The 25,517-nt window shown below is 40.0% G+C and overlaps 1 protein-coding gene across 3 annotated transcripts; it reads right to left on the bottom strand.

Annotated features, from left to right (window-relative positions):
- Positions 1–5,803: 5,803 nt before the first annotated feature.
- On the bottom strand, positions 5,804–25,045 carry ZNF30 (zinc finger protein 30). Of its 3 annotated transcripts, XM_070499511.1 has the most exons (6): positions 24,821–25,044; positions 20,289–20,376; positions 18,842–18,974; positions 17,744–17,839; positions 10,171–10,296; positions 5,804–9,676 (listed from the first exon to the last, which is right to left on the bottom strand). In XM_070499511.1, the coding sequence occupies exon 6, from the start codon at positions 9,636–9,638 to the stop codon at positions 7,977–7,979; it is 1,662 nt and encodes a 553-aa protein (XP_070355612.1). In that variant the 5' UTR covers positions 9,639–9,676; positions 10,171–10,296; positions 17,744–17,839; positions 18,842–18,974; positions 20,289–20,376; positions 24,821–25,044; the 3' UTR covers positions 5,804–7,976. The 3 variants fall into 3 exon arrangements, with proteins under 3 accessions (XP_070355612.1, XP_070355611.1, XP_070355613.1); XM_070499510.1 differs by lacking the exon at positions 10,171–10,296 and having other exon boundaries at positions 24,821–25,045; XM_070499512.1 differs by having other exon boundaries at positions 5,804–18,923.
- Positions 25,046–25,517: the final 472 nt, after the last annotated feature.

Below are 25,517 nucleotides of genomic sequence, written 5' to 3'. Positions count from 1 at the left end.
CTTTCTCTGTCTGTTATTCTGGGACTCCCACAACACATGTGTTGGTCTTCTTGGTGGTGTCCTACACGTCTTGTAGGCTCTGTTCACTTTTCTTCAATCTTTTTTTCTTTCTGTTCCTCAAATTCTATAATTTTCATTATCCTATCTTGAATTTCCCTAGCTCCTTCTTCTGCCTGCTCAAATCTGCTTTTGAACGCCTGTGGTGAATTTTGTTTCAGTAATTATGCTTTTCAGCTCCAGAATTTCTTTTTGGTTCCTTGTTATGTATTCTGCGTCTTTATTGGTATTCTCTTTTTGTTCACACATTATTTTCGTGTCTTTATGCATGTCTTTCTTAGTTCTTTGAGCATCTTTAAGTCAGTTGTTTTAAACTATTTGTCTCAAGTTTGCCATCTGGGTCTCCTTAGGAACAGTTATTCATGATTTCTTGTGTCCCTTTGAATAAACTATATTTTCCTGTTTCTTTGTGTGGCTTGTTATTGTTTTGTTGAAAACTGGACGTGGAACTCACAATATGGTAACTCTTTGAAAATGGATTCTCCACTTTCTCCAGGGTTTTCTGTTTTTGTTCCATTTCACTGCTGTGTGATGTCTCTGTGCCAGGGATCAATCTGAGGTGAAAGCTTAAGGTCTTCTTGGGTGTCTTCTGAGCCTGCATCTTCCCCTGGGCGTGCACAGCAACTTTCTAAACTCCCTCATGTACACGGTTGCTACTGAACATCCCACTCCTTAAATGGCTGGCCTCCAAAAGTGGAAAAGGGGAAAAAAAGCAAAAACATGCATTATCTTTTAAATCCCGTGGAAGCCACTTTAGCGAGTGGGGGTTGACCAATGGTGGCTCTCTTCTGTTTCTGCACCTCTGTGATCAGAAGCAGCAATCTGCAGTCAGAATACGGAATCCCAATATTTGGAGGACAGGCTCTTGATTGCCCACTCTGGCTCCCAGAATTTGCTCTAAGAATGTGGGCATGGCTGTCTGCCATGGCACTCGGAGCTGGTGGATGGGCATTACTACTGTGCTAAGGGCTGAAATGGACCAAAATTAACTACAATTTACCAGTGAATGCTCCTCCTGGAATACACAAGCATTTCCATAGGCTCCAAAATTCCAAAATAGTTACTTTGGATGGTTTCTGCTAGTAAATTGTTATCTACATGGAAAGATATCTGCCATCTTCCTTGATGTCATCCTCAATTCTATGTTTTTGCTTCATTTATTTTGAAGCTATGTTATTAAGTGAATAAACAGTTTGTATTATGTTTCTTAATGAGTTGACCACTTTATCATTTTGAAACAACCCTTTTAAAATCTTTGATAATATTCTGTGATAAAGAATTTGATAAAATTCTTAAATTTACCTTTTTCGTTAATATGGATATTCTAGCTTTCTTTTGCTTCTTGTTGGCAAAGTATATCTTTTTCCTTTCTGTGACTTTTAACTAATTGTGTCTTTATATATACATATATTTTTGTAGGCAGCATGCAATGCAGTTCTAATACTAACTACCCAGAATTAGGCCAAACCTCCACACGACTGCCCTTACTTCACACACTGGCCACAAGCTCAGAAGTTCCCAGGTCACCTCTCTTCTGACCAATTAGCTACAAATTCAGAGGTTCCCACAACCTTCTCAGGTTCCATAATTTGCTAGAATATCTCTTAGAACTTAGGAAAGTGCTATACTCATGACTATAGTTTTACAGCAAAACTATAGATTATAGCAAAAAGGAAACAAATAAGGACCACTCAAAAGAGGGGACACAGTGCAAGGTCTAGGAGGGTCACAAGTGCAAAGCTTTTGGTGTCTGCTCCTTGTGAAGTCAGGATGCTTCATCAACCTGGTACATCAGTGTGTATTCCCAACTAGGGAAGTTCCCTTGAAATTCATCCAGAGCTTTTATCGTGATTTCATTACATAAACATGATTGATTGAACAATTGGACATTTAACTAAACTCAACCTCAAGGCTCCCTCCCCTCCTGTAGGTTGGGCTGATATCATGTGACTCAAGGCCTCAACCCTCTAATCACATGGTTGGTCTTTCTGGCATGGCCAGCCTCCATTCTGAATAATCCCACTAATTTCTGTATGTAGACTTTATATCCTGCAACTTTACTGAATTTGTTTATTAGTTCCAACCTATTTTTGGTTGAGTCTTTAGGATTTTCTACATATAAGATCATATCATCTGCAAATAATGACCATTTTACCTCTTCCTTTCTGATCTGGATGCCTTTTATTTCTTTGTCTTGCCTAATTGCTCTAGCTAGAATATCCAACACTATGGTGAAGAAAAATGGCAAGAGTGGGCACTGTTGTCTTGTTCCTGATTTGAGAGGACAAGCTTTCAATCTTTCACCACTGAGCATGATGTTAGCAGTGGGTTTGTTGTGAGTGGCCTTTATTATGTTGAGTTGTGTTCCTTCTATGCCCAATTTGTTGAGGACTTTTATGATGAAAGGATGTTGTATTTTATCAAATCCTTTTTTTGCAACTATTGAGATGACCATATGATTTTTATCTTTCATTCTATTAACATGGTGTATCACATTCATTGACTTGTGTATGTTGAAACATTCTTGCCTCTCAGAGATAAATTGCCCTTGGGAATGGTGTTTGATCCTTTTAATGTGTTGTTGAATTTGGTTCGCTAAATTATTTTGAGAATTTTTACATCTATATTCATTGAGGATATTGGTCTATAAGTTTCTTTTCTTGTATTCTCTGGCTTTGGTTAGGGTGATGCTGGCCTCATAAAATGAGTTGGAAGTCTTCTCTCCAATTTCTGGAAGAGTTTGAGAAGGATTGGTATTAATTCTTCTTTAAATGTTTGGTAGAAGTCACCAGTGAAGCCATCTGGTCCTGTTTTTTTCTGTGTTGGATGTTTTTGATTACTGATTCAATATTCACTCATTATTGGTCTGTTTAGATTTTCTATTTCTTCCTGATTTAGTCTTGGTAGGTTGTATGTTTCAAGGAATTTATCCATTTCTTCTAGGTTATCCATTTTGTTGGCATATAACTGTTCATAGTAGTCTCTTATGATCCTATGTATTTCTGTGTCTCAGAGGTAATGTCTCCTCTTTCATTTCTGATTTTATTTGTCTTCTTAGTGTAGCTAAAGGTTTGTCAATTTTATCTTTTTGAAAAGCCAGCTCTTAGTTTTGTTGATCTTTTCCAATCCTTTCCATCTTTAAATAATTATTCAGATCTTACAAATTTGTTTTTCTAATTATTTGGTCAAATTCTCCCTCTCGTTTTCTCTGTTGCTTTGGGGTTTTTTTTGGTGACACCTATAACTCATATTTTCATTTCCTGGACATTTTCTCTAATTTTGTAAGCACTCTATTTCATCTTCCTCTATATTCTTCCTCCCTCAATTTTAGGGATATTTCCCCCAAAACTACCTTTCAATCTCTTTATTGAACACCTTCTTTTTTTACATCATAGTTTTAATGGTCAAGTATTCTTTTCATTCTTCTATTATTTTGAACAGAAGCTTCTTATTTCATGGATGCAATGTATTCCCATATTCTCTGACAATACTATAAATTTTGAAGTTCTTTTCTTCCCTTGTAGTTTTTACTCCATGTTTCTTTTATCATTTACTTTTTCCTACCTTTCAAATGCTTAGTGGTCCATAGCTATCCACTTATATTTAAAAGTAACACACCAAAACAACTGACTTGGAGCTCTTTGTGCTTCAAATTATGGTAGAGTTGTGAATTTGTGTCATCATTTCATTTGGATAATGCCAAATGTCAGTATCTGTAGGCATATTTTCTGGGGTTGGATAGTTTCCAGAGAGAGGAAACATTCAAACTCCATCAAAATGAGGCCTGTAAAGTGGCAAAATGGAAACAAGACAGAAGGAGACATAAAAACTCATATGGTTGCGTGAGTGGCCATCATGTTAGGGGAGTGGCTGGGAAAAAGGCTGGTGCTGTGAATATGTTGGATTTACTGCTATTGTCTGTACAGGATCAACACTGTGGAGCCCACAGAGTCCAAAACATATAGTATCAAAGAAGGAAAACAGGAATTCATAGAGCATGGTTATCAATGAATCAGAACCTGTTGAACAGTCTCCACCATTATTCACAATTTTTTCTGATACGTCTAATCTTCCTTGGGCCAGTAATAGGCCCAGTGATATTTATCAGGAGATGGACAAAGGTGCAAAGGCAGTTCAGGCAGAGAAAGGATCATCTTCCACAAATGATGTTGGAACAACTGTATATCCACACGCAAAAAAATAAACCTCAACCTGTAACCTCACATCTTACACAAAGTTATTTCAAAATGGATCATAGATCTAAACATAAAACGTAAAACTATGAAACTCTGAGATGGAAACATAGGAAGAAATCTTCATGACCTTGGGTTAGACAAAAAGTTTAGCGATAACACCAAAAGAACTATCCATAAAGTATACTGATAAGTTGAATTACATAAAAATGAAATACTTTTGCTCTATGAAAGACAGTTAAGGAATGAAAAGACAAGTGGATTTGGAAAAAAATATTTACAAATCATACATCCGACAAAGAATTTATATCCATAACATATTAAGAACTCTTAAAACTCAACAGTATGAAAACAGCCAAATAAAAAAATGGCAAAAAAATGGAATGGATGCTTCACCAACGATATATGGATGTCAAATAACCACCTGAAAAAAGCGGGACACCACTGACCATTAGGGAAATGCAAATTAAAACCCAAATGAGATACCACCTATTAGACATGAGACACCTATTAGAATGGCTGAAAATGAAAACGAAAACAACTAATAATACCAAGTGCAGCTGAGGCTGTTTAACAACTGGAACTCTCATGCGTTGATGGTGGGAATGGAAAATGGTACAGCCACTTTAGAAAACAGTGTTTGGTAATTTCTTATAAAGTTAAACATATACTTACCACATGACACTACTACTTATAGGTGTTTACCTAATGAAAATGTCCACACAAAAATGCTAATGGTGCCTTTATTCAGAAACAACCCAAATTTCTATCATCTAGTGGGTGGATAAACAGATTGTGGTTCACCCGTATGATGGACTGCTAGCAACAATAAAAATGAATGAACTGATACACACAATAAAAGGGATGAATCAGAAGCGCATTATGCTGAATGAAAAAAGCCAGGAACACAAGGCGACCAATTGTATTTGCATGACATTCTGGAAACATCAAAACTATAGATGAGTTGTTGCCATGGGGAAAGGACTTGACTATCCAGGAGCATAAGGAAACTTTGGTGTGACAGAAATATTCTGTATCTTAATTGTGGTTAGTCATACCACTGTATATATTTGTCAAAAACCACAGAATTGTACATCTAAAAGGGTGAATTTTACTATGTGTAAATGATACAATAATCCCAAAATAAAAACAAAAAAATTCCCTCAGCAACACAGATGTGAAAATTCTCTAATAAACATCAACAAAGTGAAAGCAGGAATGTATGAGAAGTATACTATGATCTTAGGAATGAAATGTTGAGCTAACATTTGAAAATCAACGTAAATCACTGTATGAAGAAAATAAGCAAGAAAAACTATGATAATCTCAATTGACGAAGAAGAAAGCATTTGATAATACGCAACTCACTTTAATGATGATGGGAATCGTTCACCCTGATAAAGGACATCTGTGAAAAATCAAGAGCTAACATTGTATTTACGGGAAAGAACTGAATGTTCCCCCTCAAGCTTAGACAAAAGCCAAGATGTCCACTCTCACCGCTTCTGTTCGACATTGTACCAGAGAAGAAAATTCAGACTGGACAGGAAGTAGTAAAAGTGTCTTTATTCACAAATGACACGGTTTTTGTATGTAGAAAATTCTAAGAAATAGACAAAAAGCTACTAGAACTCATAAACAAATTTATGAGATCACAGGAAAGTCATTATGCAAAAAATTATTCATATATATATAATTTTCCAGTTATTCAACAATAGCACGTATCATAACATCAAGAATTATGACACACTTAAGGATAAGTGTAACAGAATATGTGGCAGAACTGAACAATAAGTACTCCCAAACATCGCTGAGAAAAACCAAAGACCTAAATAAAAGGAGAGATACGTTCACGGATTGGTGGACTCAATAGCGTTAAGATGTCAGTTATCTCCATATTGATTTATAGATTCATTACAATTCACATTATAATCCCAAAAGCCATTTTCCCCCCATAGAAACTGACAAGCTGATATAAAAATAAGTAAGTCAAAAGGACCTTGAACAGGTAAAGCAATTTTGCAATGTTCGGTAATCAGTACCCTTTGGTACTGGAAGAGTGACAGACACATGGTGCAAGGGTACAGAAGAATATTCAGAAATGTAAGTATATCTATGTAGCATACTGATTTCCAACAAAGCAACTCAATGGAGAAAGGTAACTCTTTTCAAGAAATGGTCCTAGAACAAATAAATATAATTATTCCTTATTTTAACAGCTTTATCAATTGCATACACTGAGAATTATTGCCTAGGTGGTAAGGACAAAGAGATGAACAAAGTGAAATTCTGGCTTTTAACCCTGGTTTCCTGTAGGCATTAATTTTCTAATTAATTTTGATATTTTAAAATTAATGTTCCAATTACAGTTCTGATACACAGGAATCTCATTATTAGTATTACTAATTATGGGAAAATCTGATATTATGTGTTTGCAAATATATGCAGCATTATCTTGCAAGTCTCTTCAGAATACAAAGAAACCTTTATCACTTCCAATATGGAAAAAACCTGGGAGAGAGGAACGAGTTAGATGACTATGAGGAAACAACTAAATGCAGAACGTGTGGCGCTCTACACACAACCTCCTCAAAACATCAAAATTGTGTAAAAAGGTGGGCTCAAGAGTAAAAGATTAATATTTAGGGGTGAAGTGTACAACCTCCTCTCACATGCAGAAATAACTACGTGCAGATAGAGAGAAGGAGATAGAGATAAAAGAAACAAAGACAAGTGTTACCAAAGCTGGTGGCAATTTCACTATTCTTTCTACTTTTCTCTATGTTGAAATTCCCATAAAAATAAGTTGCAAAGGAAATTTCTAAGTGGAGAGTTTATTTTTTCTATTGTGTTACTAATTTCCCGTATCCTGAATTTTGGACAAAATGTGGCTTTTAGGCTATTCTCAACAACTTCACACATATTAAAAGGCTGAGTATCTTTCATGAATTGTTTGATTCAACTTAAGAGATGAGTTCTAAATAATTATCCTCCCACGTTCCCTTCTCTCTACAAAGTTTTATCCAGAAAGATCTATCTGATATTCTAAAATGGATGCATGGATATAGGAGCATTTCTAAATTAACTACATCTGTAGGGTCTTACTCTCAAAATTTTACTAGCAGTTACAAAAAAATGGTAATATTAACTCTAGGAAATCTTGAGCATAGGTTTTTTAATAAGTTGGTAGGTTCTATCATCACCATTTAAAACAATGCCCTGAGGTGGAAAGTAAGGAGCCTAATGTCAGACAGGGTGCAAGGTGTGGGATGACGATGATGGTTAACGCGCATGCCAACAGCCATAGGCTTTCCACTATCTATTACATTTACTGGTTTCAAAGGTCAGGATGAATTATCTGAATTTCAGCAATGCTTTAAGAGTAACTGGAAGGTTTTTCATTCACTTATTCCTTCAGTCATTCTTTCAGTCATATTGATACACGTCATTTAAAATTTCATGCCAGGGATGCTGTCAGCATTAACATTTCCCACCTTTCCTGAACTGGCGACCACTATGAATATTCTGATATTATAAACACAAGAATGACAAATGAAGGCTTTCTTATGTGTTCTGAATTATGACTTCTCTAATATTAAGAAAGATGAGAGTATTTTCAAAAGGCCTACCAACATGGTTTACATTCAAAAGTTTCTCACCAGCATGAATTCTGTGATGCTGAACGTTTGAGCCATAATTAAAGGACTTCCCACATTCCTTAAATTCTTACGGTTTTACACCCACATGGTTTCTCTGATGTGTTTTAAGGGCTGAACTATATCTGAAGGCCTTCCCACATTTTTCACACGTAAAGGGTTTCTCACCAGTGTGTATCCTCTGATGTTCAGTAAGGAATGAATTAAGTCTAAAGGCCTTCCCACATGCCTTACAGTCAAAGGGTTTCTCACCCGTATGAACACTCTGATGCCCAATAAGCTGTCCATACACAGTAAAGGCTTTCCCACATTGGTTACATTGATAAGGTTTCTCACCAGTATGAATTCTTTGATGTTGCACAAGGTAAGAGCCAGAACTAAAGGCCTTCCCACAGTCCTTACACTCGTAGGGTTTCTCACCAGTATGAATTCTCCCATGTTGTACTAGGTATGAGGCACGACTGAAAGTTTTCCCACACTCCTTACACTCATAGGGCTTCACACTGATATGAATTTTCTGATGCTGTGTGAGGTGTACATGTACTCTAAAGGCCCTCCCACAGTCCTTACACTCATAGGGTTTCTCACCAGTGTGAACCCTCTGATGGACAGTAAGTTGATGGCGACTAATAAAAGCCTTCTCACATTCCTGACATTCATAGGGTTTCTCACCAGTGTGAATTCTCTGATGCTGAACAAGGTACGAGCCAGTACTGAAGGCCTTGCCACACTCCTTACACTCATGGGGCTTCTCACCTGTATGAAGTCTTTCATGGTGAACAAGATATGAGGCGCGACTAAAGGCTTTCCCGCATTCCTTGCATCCGTAGGGCTTGACCCCTGCATGAATTCTCTGATGTGCATTAAGAAATGTGCTAAGTCTAAAGGCCTTCCCACATTCCTTACATTCAAAGGGTTTCTCACCAGTGTGAATACTCTGATGGCGAGTAAGTTGTCCATAAACAGTAAAGGCCTTCCCACATTCCTTACATCCATAGGGTTTCTCCCCAGTGTGAATTCTCTGATGTTTAACCAGGGGGGAGCTAGTACTAAAGGCCTTCCCACATTCCTTACACTCATAAGGTTTCTCACCAGTGTGAATGCGCTGATGCTGACCAAGGTATGAGAAGGTACTAAAGGCCTTCCCACATTCTTTACATACAAAAGGTTTTTCACCAGTGTGAATGTTCTGATGCCGAATAAGTTTTCCATACACTATAAATGCTTTCCCACATTCCTTACATTCATAGGGTTTCTCACCCTTATGGATTCTTTGATGTTGAATAAGGTATGAGCTACCATAAAACGCTTTTCCACATTCCCCACATTCAGATGGTTTCTTACTAGGATGAATTCTCTGATGTACAGTAAATTGATGGCTACTACTAAAAGTCTGCCCACCTTCCTTACACTCACACGGTTTCTCACCAGTATGAATTCTCCCATGTTTAACAAAGGCCGAGGCTCTAACAAAACCCTTTCCACATTCCTTACATTTATAGGGTTTCTCAGCAATGTGCAATCTCTGATGTACAGTAAGTTGATGTCCATTACTAAAGTTCTGCCCACATTCTTTACATTTATAGGGTTTTTCACCATCTAGTATTTTCTCATGTTGAACAGGCTTTGAGCCTTGACAAAAAGTCTTCCCACATTCCTGACATTCACATGGTTTCTCTCTATTAATTCCCTGATGTAGAGCAAAAGATGTACATTTCTCATAAGTGGGCATTTCTTTACAGCTGATTATCTCATCCTTCAACTGAAAATCTGAAAGAAAACAAAAAATAAAGTTGTTTTATTTTCCTGTATGAGAAAAATTAGGTTTCTGTGGAAGAAAAGAGATAAATTGAAAATAATATCCATCAGAAACATCTTAGATAATACTAAAGTATTCTTATGAAATTCAAAAAAAGGTCAAGGAAGAAGGAAGAAATTAATGAGTTTATGTAAAATAGTAAAGTTGGTGATTAGTAAGATATTTTAATTTCTGATGTTTAGATGTGGATCAGAATCTCTGAACAGCTTGTTAAAAACTCCTGTTTGAGCGCCATCCCAGAACCCCTGCATCAGGGCGCACAGGGGTTCCTGGGAATGGATATTTTAGCATTTCTAACAAACGTTTCTGATGCAGACGGGCTCTCATGTCCCCGTCGTTCCTCGTTACACTGAGAACAGATCCACGGACCCTGCCGTGAGCACTCTGGCCCCTGATGGCCTGGCAGCCTCACGGCAAGTCTCAGTTCCCTCTGCTCCCTGTTTACCTCACTTCCCCTTCCAGCACCTGGAATGTGTCACACATTTTCTCATCTTTTGGTTCCATCTGCAGGTGGCGTCATCTCCCAAAACTCCTTTGGCATGTGTTGTTTGCAGACTGGATCTTTCTCATCCTATATATGTTTAAGGTAAAACGTCACTTTATCAGGAATACCATAAACTGCTGACTTCGTCTAAGGATGTCCATGCCTTTATTTTCTGTTCTAACACTTGATTCCTGTAATTCCTATCTGTTTTAAATTACATAATTCTTTCTCTTTGTTATGATTTCTAATTTATTTCTCCCAAACCTACCTGTGGTAGACCATATTTCGGTCTTCAGGACCTTTGCCCTTGTCATGTCTGTGAACATGTTGCACCACATGGCAAAAGTATATAATCAAGGTGACTAATTAGTTGTAAGAGAAGGAGATTATCCTGGATTATCTGGATAGGCCCTTAAAAGCAGAGCTTTCTCCTGGTTCGGGGCAGAAGGAAAATCAGAGACCTTCAAAGAGTGAGAAGGAGAGGACTTGCTGGTTGCCGGCCTGAAGATGGAGGGGGCCGCAAGGAAAGCGTGAGAAGGAAATGAATTCTGTCAACAACCAGAGGGCTTGGAAGAGGACCGCAGGCCCTAAGGAACTGCAGTCACAGCTGGTACCCTGATTCAGCCATCCTGTGCTGAACTTCTGACCCACAGAACCAGGTGATAACAATTGAGTGTCATTTTTAGCTCCTAAGTTTGTGGCAATCTGTCACACAGCAACAGACAACTATCACGCCGCCCAAGAGCAGGCCCAACCCATTTCATTCAGCACCGAACTGGAACCCTCTCGCACACGGGAGGAACTGACTACAGGACGCAAATCCCTAGACAAAAGAAACACATTAGGATACTATTAAAAGACAATGAACGCTGGTCGTATATGGAGAGTTATTAAAAGACAATTTTTAAAAGTTATTAAAAGACACGAAAAGTTTTAGTTTTTGCATTTTTGTAAAGCACTTCTAACTATTTATAAGAATTAACATTTTATGACTTTTCTTCTTTCTTAATGACCTTCCAAAGAACAAAGAGGAAAACGTACTTATTTTCAAAATAGAATAAATCTCATTCTTACAATTAGACTCGGTCCTATGGATCCTTTGATGAAACTGAGACCTCCCACGGGACAGCCATCATCTTATTTTTCCTTTGAGAATAAGAATAATGTTCCCTTGGAACTTTTTTCTGTTTCATCATCCTAAGAATTATTCCATCATTACCCATCAATTATATCCAAATATGCAAAAAGAAAGACTAGCAACGTGACTAACCTGAATTGAGATGTGCTGTAAACGTAACACACATACCAGATTTCAAAGACTTAGTACAAAGAGAAATGTAAATTATCTCAATAATTTTATAGTGATTGTATATAAAAATGATAATATTTGGGATATATATGGAAATACACAAAATACATTATTAAAATTAATTTTACCATTTTTTAAATTGACCACTAGGAAATTTAAAATTACATATGCAGCTTGCATGACATTTCTATTGGACAGTGCTGTTCTAGATGACAAAATGGTATGTGGTGCACTGTCTTACTAATCAATACTGTCCATGGTAAAAAAAAGACCACAGACAGATAAGCTGCGTGTGGACTGAGAGGAAGTATAAATACCTGATGGTAACTCCATACTCTGAGCTTCCCTAAGGTAGTATCTTTTAAATGGCATGTCTTTTGGGGACCCTGGAAGCTATTCGATGGAACTGCCACAGGTATGGAATTCTGCGAAACGTGTCTTCTTTAAGCCAGTGCAATTCCCAAATGCACCTGCTGTGTATCCCGCCTCTCTGCACCTTACCCTCTGGATGGCTATGCGAGCATCTCCTGTATGAACCACCGTGAGGACTCATGCTGACAGGCAGTTGATGCTGCCCTGCTGGCAATCTGGGGTTCCTGCTGAGGGATATTCTGAGCAGATGGGGCCAAGAGCATCAAAGGCAGTCTTAGTCTGAATGTTCACCTGAGCCTAAGATGCCCCTCTGGTGGGTACTACAGGCAAGATAATGGTTTTCCTTTTTGTGGTTATGGAGACTAATGTCCTTATTCTTAGTATATTCTTAAATATTTAGGGATGAAGTGTTACAATTTGTGTAACTTACTTAGATGGTACAGCCAAAATTTTTTATATACATACAGAACAAAGTAAAATATTAAAAATTGGTGAATCTAGGTAAAAGTTTTAAGGATTATTGTCATATTACTCTTTCAACTTTTATGTAGTTTTTAATTCAGCTGGCAAAATGCAAAAACAAAACAAAACAGACTTTTAAGGATGGTATAATACTTCCATATATTGAGACATTAAAAGCAATACAATTTATAAAACAAATATTCCCAAAGTAATATAAGTAGCCTGATAAGATGCAAAGCATATTGAGTTGAATAGTGTCCCCAAAATTCTTGTCCCCCCAGAACCTCAGAATGTGACCTTATTTGGAAATAGGGACTTTGTAGATGTAATTAGTTAAGATGAGGTCATGCTGGATTAGGGTGGGCCCTAACCCTAATATGACTGGTGCCCTTACAAGAGGAGAGGACACACAGACAGGAAGGAGAGGACACACAGACACGAAGGCGAACACCACGTGACAATGGGCGCAGACGCTGGAGTGATGTAGCTACAAGCCAAGGAATGCCTAGAGCGCCAGCAACCACCGGAAGCTAGAAGGAGGCGAAGACGGCTCCTCCCCAAGAACCTTCAGAGAGGGCGCCCTCGACCTCTTGATTTCAAACTGCGGGCCTCCAGAACCGGGAGGCAGTTAAGTTTCCGTTGTCTTAAGCCATCAAGTTTGTGGTAATTGGTTACAGCAGAACTAATTTACATGTTTGTGGTTATTTATTACGGCAAAAACTAACACCCAAGAACAGATGTTAGGAGACTTCTCCTCAGGGAAGTGCCGTGCACGCAAGACTGAACTGCAATTTCACACAGCACATCTTCTGTTAGAGCTTACATCACCTTTTTTAAAAGAAGCTAAATTTCTTCTGTTTATTTCTTTAAATGAGAAGGAATTAGCGCATGTTCCGAACAATATGACTTCCAACCACAGAACTCTATTGAAATGTATCCCAAAAGACCTTCCACTTACCAAAAAGCACACTCTCTCTTTCCTACTGCCCTATCTTCACTGCTACGCCCTGCACTTTCTTCCAGGACATTCTTCCTTCCCAATCACTCATCAGCCGGCTCTCCTCTCGAGAGACCCAGTGTCTACATCTTTTGCACCCACTTTCATCTCAGTATCTTCTTAGAACTGCTCCTCACTAAGTTATGAATGTTATTTAATCACATATTCTAGCTCACATATTAAGACTGTAAATTTCATCATAAGGTTTTTTTTTTTGAGTAAACTCATAAAGAGGTCACAGAGGCTGCCATGGAGAGGCTCCCATTTGCCAAATATGAGACAATTTGAACACCAAAATAGTATAAGATTATAACTCATTAAATACAATAAGAATGCATGGGTCCATACTGATATAAATAAAATAAATGAAAAAATAAAAGGAAATGCTCTTCTTTTATTAAAATGCTAACTAATAAATGTTGAAGAAATGATAGAGTTATAAAATTACCACTTGGCGACCATCTAGTTCAGGTGTCAGCAAACCATGGTCCATGGGTCAAATCTGGCCTGCTATCCATTTTTGAAATAAAGAGTTAATGAAACATAACCACACCAAGTCGTTCATGTATTATCAACGCCTGCTATCACGCTGCAATGGCAGAACTGAGTAGTTGCAACAGAAACCACATGGCCCATAAAACCTAAAAATATTTACTATCAGCCCCTTTACATAAGAAGCTGACTGACCCTGGATCTAGTTGCTTTACTTAAGAATCAGCAATGGGTGCCAAAATTAGTGGTAAAAGTTTGATAATGAACCTGATATTTACAGCTCCAAAGCATCTACCAACAAAACACTGATTAATTATATAGGGAAAAAAATTTGCAGTGGAGAGACCTGGCAGACACCACTGTAATCATGTGACACAGTTAACACTACCAGTAATGGGGTAAACTGACATCAGGAGCCTCCTGATAAATGATGCACTAAGGACAACGTCATTTCAGTGATATTTCTGCCAGAAATACATAACTGAGTCTCATTATGAGGAAACAGACAAACTCAAATTCAGGGACAATCTACAAAAGACAGGTACTCATCAAAAATGCCAAAGTCATAAAAAACAAAGGAAGACCAAGAAGTTGTTTCCAATTAAAGGAGACTAAAGTAAGATGACAACGAAATTAAGTCCATGATTTTTGTCTTGGATTCAGGGTTGGAAATTCTTTCTTCTATAAAGGATGTCATTGAGACACATGTTAAAATTTGATTTAGGTCTGTAGATTAGATAAAAGTATTATACCAAAGTCTGATTTTGATAATATGCTGTGGCTATAAAGAGAATGAACTTCTTCTTAAGAAATACGCTGAAACATTTAGGGTAAAGGTAAAGGGCATCTCATGGTGGGGGGGCAGGATGACAATGATAAAAAGCAAATATATAAAATATTAACCACCTCTGGGTAAAGGTTATGTATGTTCTGTACTATTCTTACAACTTTTCTGGTTAGAGATTATTTAAAAAAAAGAGTTACATAAAATCCATGAATTAAGTAAAGAACCTTGTAAATAATTGTTTAAATCAATAAATTTAAGCTAAGAGAATGAATATAAAGCATAGTGACTATTAAAGATCATAAGCCAGACTGTGTCTAAATTCCAGTTCCAACAACTAGCTCTGTAATTAGGAAAAGCTCTTAATCATGCCAAGCCTTAGTTTGCTCAGACATAAAATATGGACAGCAATTTCACACACGTCATAATGTTGATGTGGGAATCACGGACGCAACACACGTCAAAAGATTAGAACAGCGCTGGGCATAGAGCACAGAGTCAACAAAGTAACTGCTCTTACCACACCACACCACACCACACCACACCACCACCAGCACCACCAGCACCAGCACTGGCTGCATAAGACACAACGGTCAAAGAGGGAACAGGTCGGGACGGGGTGTGTAAACTGAAGAACAATGTTAAGATTTCATGCCTCCCCTCACTAATTTTCAGTTAATGATTTTTCTCCTTCTATTTCAGAGAAAACAGAACAAGATAGAAAAAACATACTCTTTCTTTTACCGTATCAATTATCTATACCCAAATCCACTCTCAGGTTTTTTTTACGCACAAAATTCTACTACCTCAAACTTAGGTCATTGCTTCATGATAATTTCCTCTTTCTAATGCCGCCAATGTTAGCTCTCTGTGAACTGTTCCCATTATCAGTCACCCAGGTACAACCTGTCTCTTTGTGACCAAGAGCTTCCCCACAGCTGCGGACTCACTCGCATCCCTGCCTCACCTCCTACCCTGTTCAAAGCAGAGCCGTCAGGCTTCCACTCCTGGACACTACTGAGAATCTCCCCTTCCAGGAACACCAAATATTGTGGTCATTCTCATTTCTTCTTTTAATTTACTTTTCAGTGATCATTCCTCCATCTTGAAACATTTTCTGCGTTTGTCTTTGGTAGTACCACTTTCTGGTTATCTTCTACCTTAAAATGTGCTCCTTCTCAGCAGTCTCTCTTTTTCTTTTTTCCAGTTTTATCGGGAAAAAGTTGACATACATCACTGTGTACTTTTAAGGTGTAGAGCATGATGGTTTGATTTACATATATTGTGAAATGGCTATTGCAACAGGTTCATCTGACATCCATCATCTCATATAGATACAATAGAAAGAAAAGAAAGAAGAAAAAAATTTTCTCCTTGTGATGAGAACTTTCAACTCTTAACTCCTTTCCTACGTATCACACAGCAGTGGTAACGATAGTCATCATGTCGCACATTACACCCCTAGCACTTATTTATCTTATAGCTGGAAGTTGGTACCTTTTGACCGCCCTTTTTCCATTCCCCCTCCCGACTCAGCAGTCGCTTCTGCAGCCTCCCCAACAGACCTCTGAATGTCAGCGAACCCTCCATCTGCACTGGGCCCTCTGGGTGACCACATCCAGTCCCATGGCTTTAAGTACCAGCCACATGCCAATAAGGCCCAAATTGTTATGTGTGAGCCTGAATTCTCCCCGAGCTCCAGACCTGCATATTCAACCGCCTGCTCAGCATCTCCGGTTGGATGCTTATTGGTTATCTCCAACTCAACAGACTCAAAGCAGACATGTTTACATTTGCTCTCCAACCTGCCTTCCCATCTCAGGTGCCTGTATCAACGTTCACCTGCTCAAGTCAAACCTGTCGATCCTTCTTGACTCCCCTCTTTGCCTGCACACTTATTGATAGTTCACCAGTATGCTGTTAGTTCTACATTCAAACTACATTACAAAGACCACACCTTCTCACCACTTTCCACCACTAACATTCTAACCCAAACCACTACTGCCTGCAGTGTGCCCTACACGACTAGCCTCCCAACAGATTTTCCTATTCTCACTCTTGCCCCATCCAGGCTGCCCTCCATGCATCTGTGTAGGGAAAAGCAGAGGGGAGCCAGGGGGGCATCCAACAGACCTGAGAACCCAAAAATAACCAACGGATATTCACGGGAAAGGTCAGCAGGCGAATTTGGGAACAGCTGGTGAAACTGGCAGTATATGGGGTGCCTGTAAGGTTCGGAGTGGCAGGAAGCAAATGGTCAGGGAGGGAGAAGGAGGGCTGTGGTCAGGCACATGATGGGCTTAAGGCAGGGCTGGAAAAGTTCCATCTCCTCATTTAGAGAACCTGGGTGAAGAGTACAGAAAAATGTTTTGTATAATTTTGCAACTTTTCTGTAAGCCTGAAATTATTTTTAAAAAATGTTTTTATTCTGTTCAAGGTGATGGTTATAGACATCTGTCTCATAACAACTCATTAAGCTGTATATTTTAATGTGATTTTTTGATTTCTATCTCATATAATGGGAATGTTTAAAAATTAAAAGTTGGAAAAACATAAATTAGATCATGGCTTTTAGTCTCTTGCAGAAAATTATCCAAATTCCTGATAATTAACAAAAAAACAGGTATGACCTGGCCCCTTCTAACACTCTACCTTTTTTTTTGTTACTCTTCCCTCTTTAACTCTGCTTATTGCTCCTGAATCATGCAGACCTCACTCCCACCTCAAGGACTTTATATTCACTCTGCCTGGAATGTTCTACATGATCATAGGGCCTAAGCCCTTACTTCTTGTTCTTGTCTCTGTTCAATTACCACCACCTCAGAAGACATAAATAAATCTAAACGCAAAAGAGGAGCGAAAACAAAGCAAATCCAAAATACAGCTGAAATACTGCACCAGGAGAGAGAATAAACTAACAGAATGAGAGGGATGTGAGAGAACGTGGAAAGTGGTCATGGGGAAGCTCCTCTGGAAAATGGTGAGATGGTCTCTTCCCACCACGTCTCAGGCCCGGGGCCTCTGAAGGGAGACTGCCACACATCTCAGGGACGTGCCTCTCCCTGTCCGCATGGTGCTCCCAGTGGTGGTGGCTCCTCCACCTGACATGCTTGCTCACCTGTCTGTCGCCGTCTTTGCTCTTTCCTCATGACCACCCAGGGCTCCTTCCACTGCTCCAAGAAGGCGATCACGTGTGGTTTGGAAAGGGAATGTCCTGCTCACAAGATAAGAGCGCCATCCAGTGTAGAAGAGAAATAAAATATGGATTCCAAAATACTTTGAGCTCAGGTTAAATGTGCAATAAACTAAAGGTCGAAATGATATTGACAAGTACTTCAGAGCAGAGAAGGGCAAGGAGACTCAAGAATCCAGACAGGTAGAGAAAAGGTCTTATTTTTTAAGGAAATCTATTTATCTATCTATCTTTCTTTCTTCTGTGTCTTGACAGAAAGTATGACATAATAATTGATGACACAGACTGTGGAACCAGAGCAACTAGGTTCAAATTCCTGCTTCTGCCACGCACCAGCTGCGTGACCTTGGGTAACTCACTTAACCTCTCTGTGCCTCAGTATTCTCATCTAAAATGGTTATAAAATTAGTACATATCTCATAGGGTGGTTGTTGAGGATAAAAATCAGTTAATACAAATACATGCAAAGAGCTCAGAAGAGTGGCACACAGTAAGCACAATGTGAGTTATAAACATTATCATTTTTCTAAGAGAAAAAAGAAAAAATTTCCTGAGCCATCTATATCTATAGGATATTCATTTAATCTTAAATGCAAAGTTCATGGATCATAAATTTTAACTACAAAATCGGGTTGTTTTGTAAGAAATAAAATGAGGTAAATTAGTTTTAAATGATTTGTTAGCCCACCCACCGCTATATAAACTGCCCCAGCTCTTCGGCTGGAAGAAATCAGGACTCTGTGCAGCTTTCTGCCTACAGGTGGGTCAGACAGGGACGGAGCATTTACAGCAGTCATGGGCATGAACACAACAGGAAGTCTGGGCTTGGCCAACGTTTATGCCATCAACACCCCAGAATTCTAATCCTGCCATTTCATTATTTCCACCTTAACAAAGTTCAAACCATTTCTTTGGGAACAGGTAGAAGAAATTACGTTCACTTCTTAAGACAGATCTAAAACGTACAATGAAAACAGTATTTCAGGGAGCAAATTCTAAATCATTCGCCAGAGGTAAACTTACCCAGTGAGGCCAAGTGGCTGTAGGTCTCCAGCATGACGTCTCTGTACAAGGCCCTCTGAGCCAGATCCAGACTCGCCCACTCCTGCCGAGAGAAGGCGACAGCCACATCCCCGAACGTCACCGACCCCTGGAACTGCAAACCCACATATTTCTGGTGAAATTACAGAAGACGTTTTTAAGATAAAAGGAGGGGAAATAAAAAGCTTCAGTGTAGCAAGGGAGCAATAATATAGCAATCAAGTAGGCTGCAGGCGTATGATACAGGAAGTAAATGAAGCAGAATATCTGCACGTTCTGGAAGAATCCTGTTGCTATGGACAAAATTTTCCGTATGTTGTGGGTATCACAAGACTCCAGATCTGTTGGGAAATGGATACAATCATCTAAGTTTCTCTGTTAAATAAACTGCATACACAAAGACGCTGCCTGCTAGATACCCAACTAACAAATTCTCAAGAACTATTAGTTTCCACAGCATTTTCCTTTTAAGAAAAAAAGCAATGGTTTTTCTTTCAAGCATAAAATCTCTAGTTTAGAAAATAGATATTAAACAAATGTGTTAATTTCTCCAGCTTCAAGATCATGATGTCAGATCCTATCATAAGCATTTCTCCTTGTATTGATAAATACACTTCTCATGATGGCATGAAAGTACACCTCATGGTTATATGGGAGAGTTAGTAATTATTTTATATTTATATGAGATTGGACCAAATGTCTCAGGTTTTCCCAAATTCTGGGACTCTATGTGAATCTACTACTTATAATAATATATTTATATTGTCAGGCAGCAATATAATTCCTCAGTCAACACTTCTGCTGCTCTTCAGTTAGTGATTTATGATGAAGACGATTCAGAATCAACTGCATGTCACTCAAATCTGGTAGGTCCCAAATCCGGTAGGTCCCATTACACAACAACACTGACCTGCTCCCACTCTCTCAGGCATCGCCTGGCAAGAACCACGATACCCATGTCTCCATGTCATCATCATGTCCCTAAAAGCTTCACAGAGCATGTGATCTCACTATATTAAGACTGAGACCAATGAATACAAAAATCCCATCTTAACGGGTCTGTGGAAAATTTTGCCTCCTGATGTGCGGTCAAATGAGGCCAATCTCTCAAACTCGCCAAACCACAGGCTGACATTAGAAGCTCAAAGAATTCTCTCAGGGCCTTCACATCCTCACTGCTCCCTCACAGCGCTCCGGCAGACTGATCACGGAGGACCGGGTCCGTAGTTTGCTCAGTGAATTCACGGACACCGATCAGAACCGGGAACCTCATGAGGAGGAAGCAGTCGCCTGGTGCTGCTTCAGACAGGAGGGACCAAGAAGCAGGTGATTAGACCGTGCTCTCTCAGGAAGAACACTTCAGGTTAATCAACGAAAATATCTACGTAATCTAAAAAGCCCAACATTCCAAGGAGACACAACAACTTACGTGGGCCATGCTTTTAGAAACGTGAGAACCGGTCAGTCTTCCCTGGGGTCTCTCCACTGGAGAAGTGCAAACTCTAGAAAATCCAGAGCTGAGAGAAGAAAAGGCGGCCTTAGTGTCCCAATAATATCACCCAATAAACCCCCCGTCCCCCACGTTGGCCTCCAGACTTTCCTACCACCACCCTCACATACAATCCTGGGGAGGAGCAGAGAGATTCCAGACTAATGCCAAGCGCAGTGACCCAAGCTGCAGGCAGCTGGACATGAGCAGCAGCACTTCTTCTCGAAGCCGGAAGCAGACGCCTCAGCAGGAGGTTTTCCCCGCCAGGCCTGCGTTTTGGGGAGGCTCATCTGGATCTCAGACAGGGCCGAGTTCTGCTTTGAACAGATTCCCCTCCTTCCATTCCTACATTCTAACTGAAAAGGAAGCCATACCACCCAAACCAGAACTTCCTTTGTGGCCTCAGGCTGCGGTCAAGACATGGGAGAAGGAAAATATACAAGATACTGGTCAGGCATTTACTAACAGCTCAGTGGCTCAGCTCTCTCATCATTAAAACAGGGATAGGAATATCAGCCACTAACTATGGTTATCTTGAAGAATAAGTAAGAAAATCCACTTAAAACACTTAATAGAATAGAATAATTACTTAACATGAGTTAGCTATTACGATTGAAGAACATTACCTGCCCCGTATCTCATTTTTATAAAAGGAACAATTTGTTTCCATTTTTCACTTATCTCTGACAATGCTTTCTTATAATTCTAACTAAAACATGGAGAGCCTGGCCTTAAGAATGCAACTCTTTTTTTTTAAAAAAATAGCAGAAAAACTTCTCCAATATTTAAATCTCCCCTTTAATTTTTCTGTAGAAATTACAGAGAGAGGCACCATTCTGCAATAAGATGCAAACCTTAAACAATTAACATAGGTTGAATCCTGCTCTTTCTGTGCAATACGGAGATTGGTATAAATGTTCATAACTAATATTATCGTATTCTCTTTTCTTATATAAATCTGTCACTGGAAAAGTAATTTGTACAACAGATCCTTGGAAGTCATTTTCCTGCACTAATAATTTTTATACGACATTGCTATAATCCCAAAAAGGTGTGCATACTTTTAGGGTTTTTCAAACAAGAGCATCACTGGCACTTCCCTCTTCTTCCTGCTGCATGAAAAGGAAATGAATCCTACGGTTTCCTTTTTTAATCTAAAGGTTGAAGAGTTTTTGCTACTTTACGTAATCAATTACTGTGATTCTATCTGCAGATACAAAGCAAATCCTATAAATACAGGCTAACAGAAAGGGGGGCAGTGCACACCAAAATATTAATAACTATATTAATAATAATAATATGTCTGTGTCTGGGAAAAACACCCTGTTTTCCTCTACTCTCACACTCACAATACTGCTAACACCAAACGTGTGGGCTTTTTCCCTACAGTGACCATTCTCTGACACCAGCTCGGTGTCCTCTAATTCAATTCACCTCTGACACTATCTACCTGGAGTTGGCAACAGATCCCACAAGTTAAGGGCTCAGTCTCACAAGGCTGCCTCCACTTCAGACGCAAGCCCAAGTCCCAGGTTGTCACCTGTACTTGTGACCAACCAACTGTAAACTGAGGTTCCCAAAACCCCTCCTCAGGCTCGACAATTTGCTAGAACAGCTCACAGAACTCGGGGCAACACTTAAGTTTACTGGTTTACAATATAATACAGAATATGATAAAGGATACAGATGAACGACCAGTGAAGAGAAACATGGGGCGAGGCCTGGAAGGGTTCCAAACGTAGGAGTTTCCATCTCTAAGGAGCTGGGCTGAGCCCACTCCTGGCACACGAATGTGTTCACCAATCTGGAAGCTCTCCGAACCCTGCACTTTGGGGATTTTTATGGAGGCTTCATCACGTGGGCATGATCAATTATCAACTTGTTTTCTAGATCCTCTCCCCTCTCCAGAGGATGGGGATCAGGGCTATAAGCTCAAAATCCTCATCACGGCTTGATCTCTCTAGTGACCAGACCCCATCCAGGAGCCCACCCAGAGTCACCTCTTTCAAACAGAAGATGCTCCTCTCACCCAGGAAATTCCAAGGGATTTAGGGGCTCTGTGTCAGAAACTGAGGTCAAAGACCAAATATTAGCAAGAATTGGGGACAGAGACCAATATATATATTTCTTATTATTTCACGGTCTGGAAGGGAGAGCTATGGGTAATTTTATCTTTTTTCATAAATTCTTTGGATTACCAATTTTTTTTTGGCAACAAGTCTGCATGAATTCTACCTTCAGAAATTTAATATGAAGACTTTCATAATATTAAAACACTTATTCATGGTGGATATATCCCAGTCATTAATAAAACCAAGATCAAACAGGATGATCAGGGAAAACCAGGTCTTGGACATACTTTAGTTGTACCTCTCTCATCAATATAATTAGGCTTATTCACTACCAAGACTTTTTCCTCTGAAAGAAGAAGGGTGAGTGGCCACTGCAGACTGAATGAGAGCATGAATGCAAATTAGAGAGAATAATCTTGGGTACACAGGAACGCTCAGTAAATGTGGCCACATCTCTCTTCTCCTTCACTCAACAACTAACTAAAATACTTCCTCTACAGTCCTTACAAGACATCTTACAAAACCCTATGATAGTAAATGGGATTCATATATAATTTAAGATTTTCTTGAATGCCACTATCCATAACTATGCACATAGTTTAAAACTACTTCATGCATTTTCCTTATGACTGATCCTCTACAAATATACTTTTCTTAGCTGCATAACAGTCCATCAGATGAATGTAGGCTGATTACTTAACCATTCACATAATCTTGAACTCAGATTTTATACGATCATTCCCAGCTATTAAAGTCTTTGCTTGCACACCACTGGTTTTAAATACTTTTATTATGTATACCACCTTTGTTATTTGAATAAAATCACAATGTTTCTCCCCAGAAAAATACACATATATAATACACATATGTAAATATAAACTACAGTTTTGTATGCAATTATAAGTGGTTTGTGATCACCTGGAAGCCCCTAAATAGAGTCAAAGCCTTCCGTTTAGGAATTCCTGTATTTAACGAGTTTACTTTTCTATTGATACTGAATTCTGAAGAGGAATGACCGAGAATCACCAAAAAATAAACAGCTGATACTTTCTGAGCACTCAGTATGTTCCAGGCACTTTACACATATTAACACATCTTACCCTTGTTAGACCCTGATGAAGTAGGATCTATTATTATCGCCATTTCAAAGATTTAGAAAAGTGAGGGTGCAGATGGCCACACACCTAGTTAAGTAGCAAAGCCAAGATTCAAAGCCAGATTCTAAGGTTCAGAGCTCATACTCTTCAACAGCACACCACACTGCCTCTCACCGGCCAAGGATACTGTGAAACAGACTCTGCCGTCAAATTCAAACAAGACCTGACGAACAGACGAAACTAAAAAAATCAAACAAATGACTGAGGACACAGACCCACCCATATGCTAAACCTACAATCACATGCCCACTTCTAAAAGCTTCACGAGAAAGATGACTTTGTTATTTGTTTACTGAAATGGTTAAATGGACGCCCATCTTGCTAAGCTTTGACAGTGAAGCCCTGGGAGAAGGCAAGCTGTCTAGTGTGGGATGCCAACGCAGTATTACAACTAGTCTCCCCACCACATACGTCCAAAATACGGCCCCAAGAGCAAACCTCAAGAGCTGCATTTCTACAACATACCCTCACCATGCTCAGAAGAGAGCACCGAAGAGGATTTGAATGATCTGTAATCAGTAGTGAGAAATATTAACTGAAACGGTAAGGAGAATATTAACTAAAAAGAGAAAGAATGGGGGGCCACAGGGAGGTGGATCCATCTGTAAGGACCCCATCTCTCACTGGGAAGAAAGCTAGAGCAGGTCACTACGAGGCCGACTATTTCGGGCAAAGGAAAACAAATGTACTCATGTTCTTAAAACACCAATAATCTTATGAACAAAAAAGAAACACAAAACCCCCCTAAATCTCAATTTTCAGATGTGCAACAGTTATTTCGTCCTCATTTGGGTCTTTCTTTTGGAGAAGAATAGAATTAGAGAAGAGAGCCATGAGACAACTGTGCTTTTTCGGAGTTTAAAGGACTCAGAAAACACCCTCCAGGCCAGCTCCCCCGACTCACGCCCTTTCTAACCAGAAGGAGGTGAGGGCGAGGCGGCTCGGCCCGCGCCCTGGGGTCGCTGTGGTTCTGCCGCCCCTACCGACCCTCGCAGAGCCCCGCGCGAACCCGCGTGGCGGGGCCGCAGGAGCCTAACACGCAGCTGCCATCCCTCCCAGCTGCGGATTCAGGGTCTCTAGAGCTCAGGCCGCGGTCTCCGCGGGCGCACACCCGCGCTCTTCGTCCCTCCCACGCGACACCCCGGCCCGCGACCCGGCGGCCCCGGCGGCACCCTGTACACCTCGTCCACCCCACGCTCCCCGCCCGCGTCTGGAGAACCCCCTCCCCACTCCATGCACTCACTGTTTCCTTCACGCGAGTCCCTGGGACCCCGCGGGGCCGGCCCGAGTCTGCAGAGCTCGCTCCCTGGGGCCAGCCCCTTCCCGTCATGGAAGTCCAAACCCGCGGCCGCCCCAACAATCACAACAGTGGGGTCAAAAGGCAGACGCCAAGGTGGCCCCGGTGGCCTTTGGGAAAAATAGTCCCAGGCTAAACTGGCCTGATTGCAGTGGCCTGTGGGAAATGTAGTCCGACGCCGTAAAGAGTAGAACATACGCGCCCTGCAGCCCACAAGGCCCGCCCACCCCGCGCCCCGGAGACTTCTGGGAGTGTCCTCGGTACTGGGAGTGTGCAGGCGCAGGCTCTTTCATTGCTGACCGCCTGACCCGGCTCTGCATCCTCTAGAGCTGGGCAAGTTTGATGGGTTGGTCTTCGCCGCCGAAGGTAGGCAGTAGCGCCTGTCTGCACCAGGGAAGGCCGACATGAGGACTGGGGCTTTCGCGGTCGCCCGGCACCTGAGGCTTGAAGTAGAGAGCCAAAACCATAAAAATATAGGGTAAAATATGTTATTACTTTAACATAAAAATATGAAAAATAGGTATTGGAAGTTATCTTTCTGCATTGTTTACTTTTCTGTTACAGAAATGCTATTACTAAGTAGAACATCAATAGAATAATGGCAATTAGTAATAATAGTAAGACAAACACGTAAGAATAATGT

The sequence above is a fragment of the Equus asinus genome, chromosome 26 (assembly GCF_041296235.1).
Source record: "Equus asinus isolate D_3611 breed Donkey chromosome 26, EquAss-T2T_v2, whole genome shotgun sequence".
Lineage (NCBI taxonomy): Eukaryota > Metazoa > Chordata > Mammalia > Perissodactyla > Equidae > Equus > Equus asinus.
The sequence above is the reverse complement of the archived record's forward strand: the minus strand, read 5'-3'. Positions and strand labels throughout refer to the sequence as shown.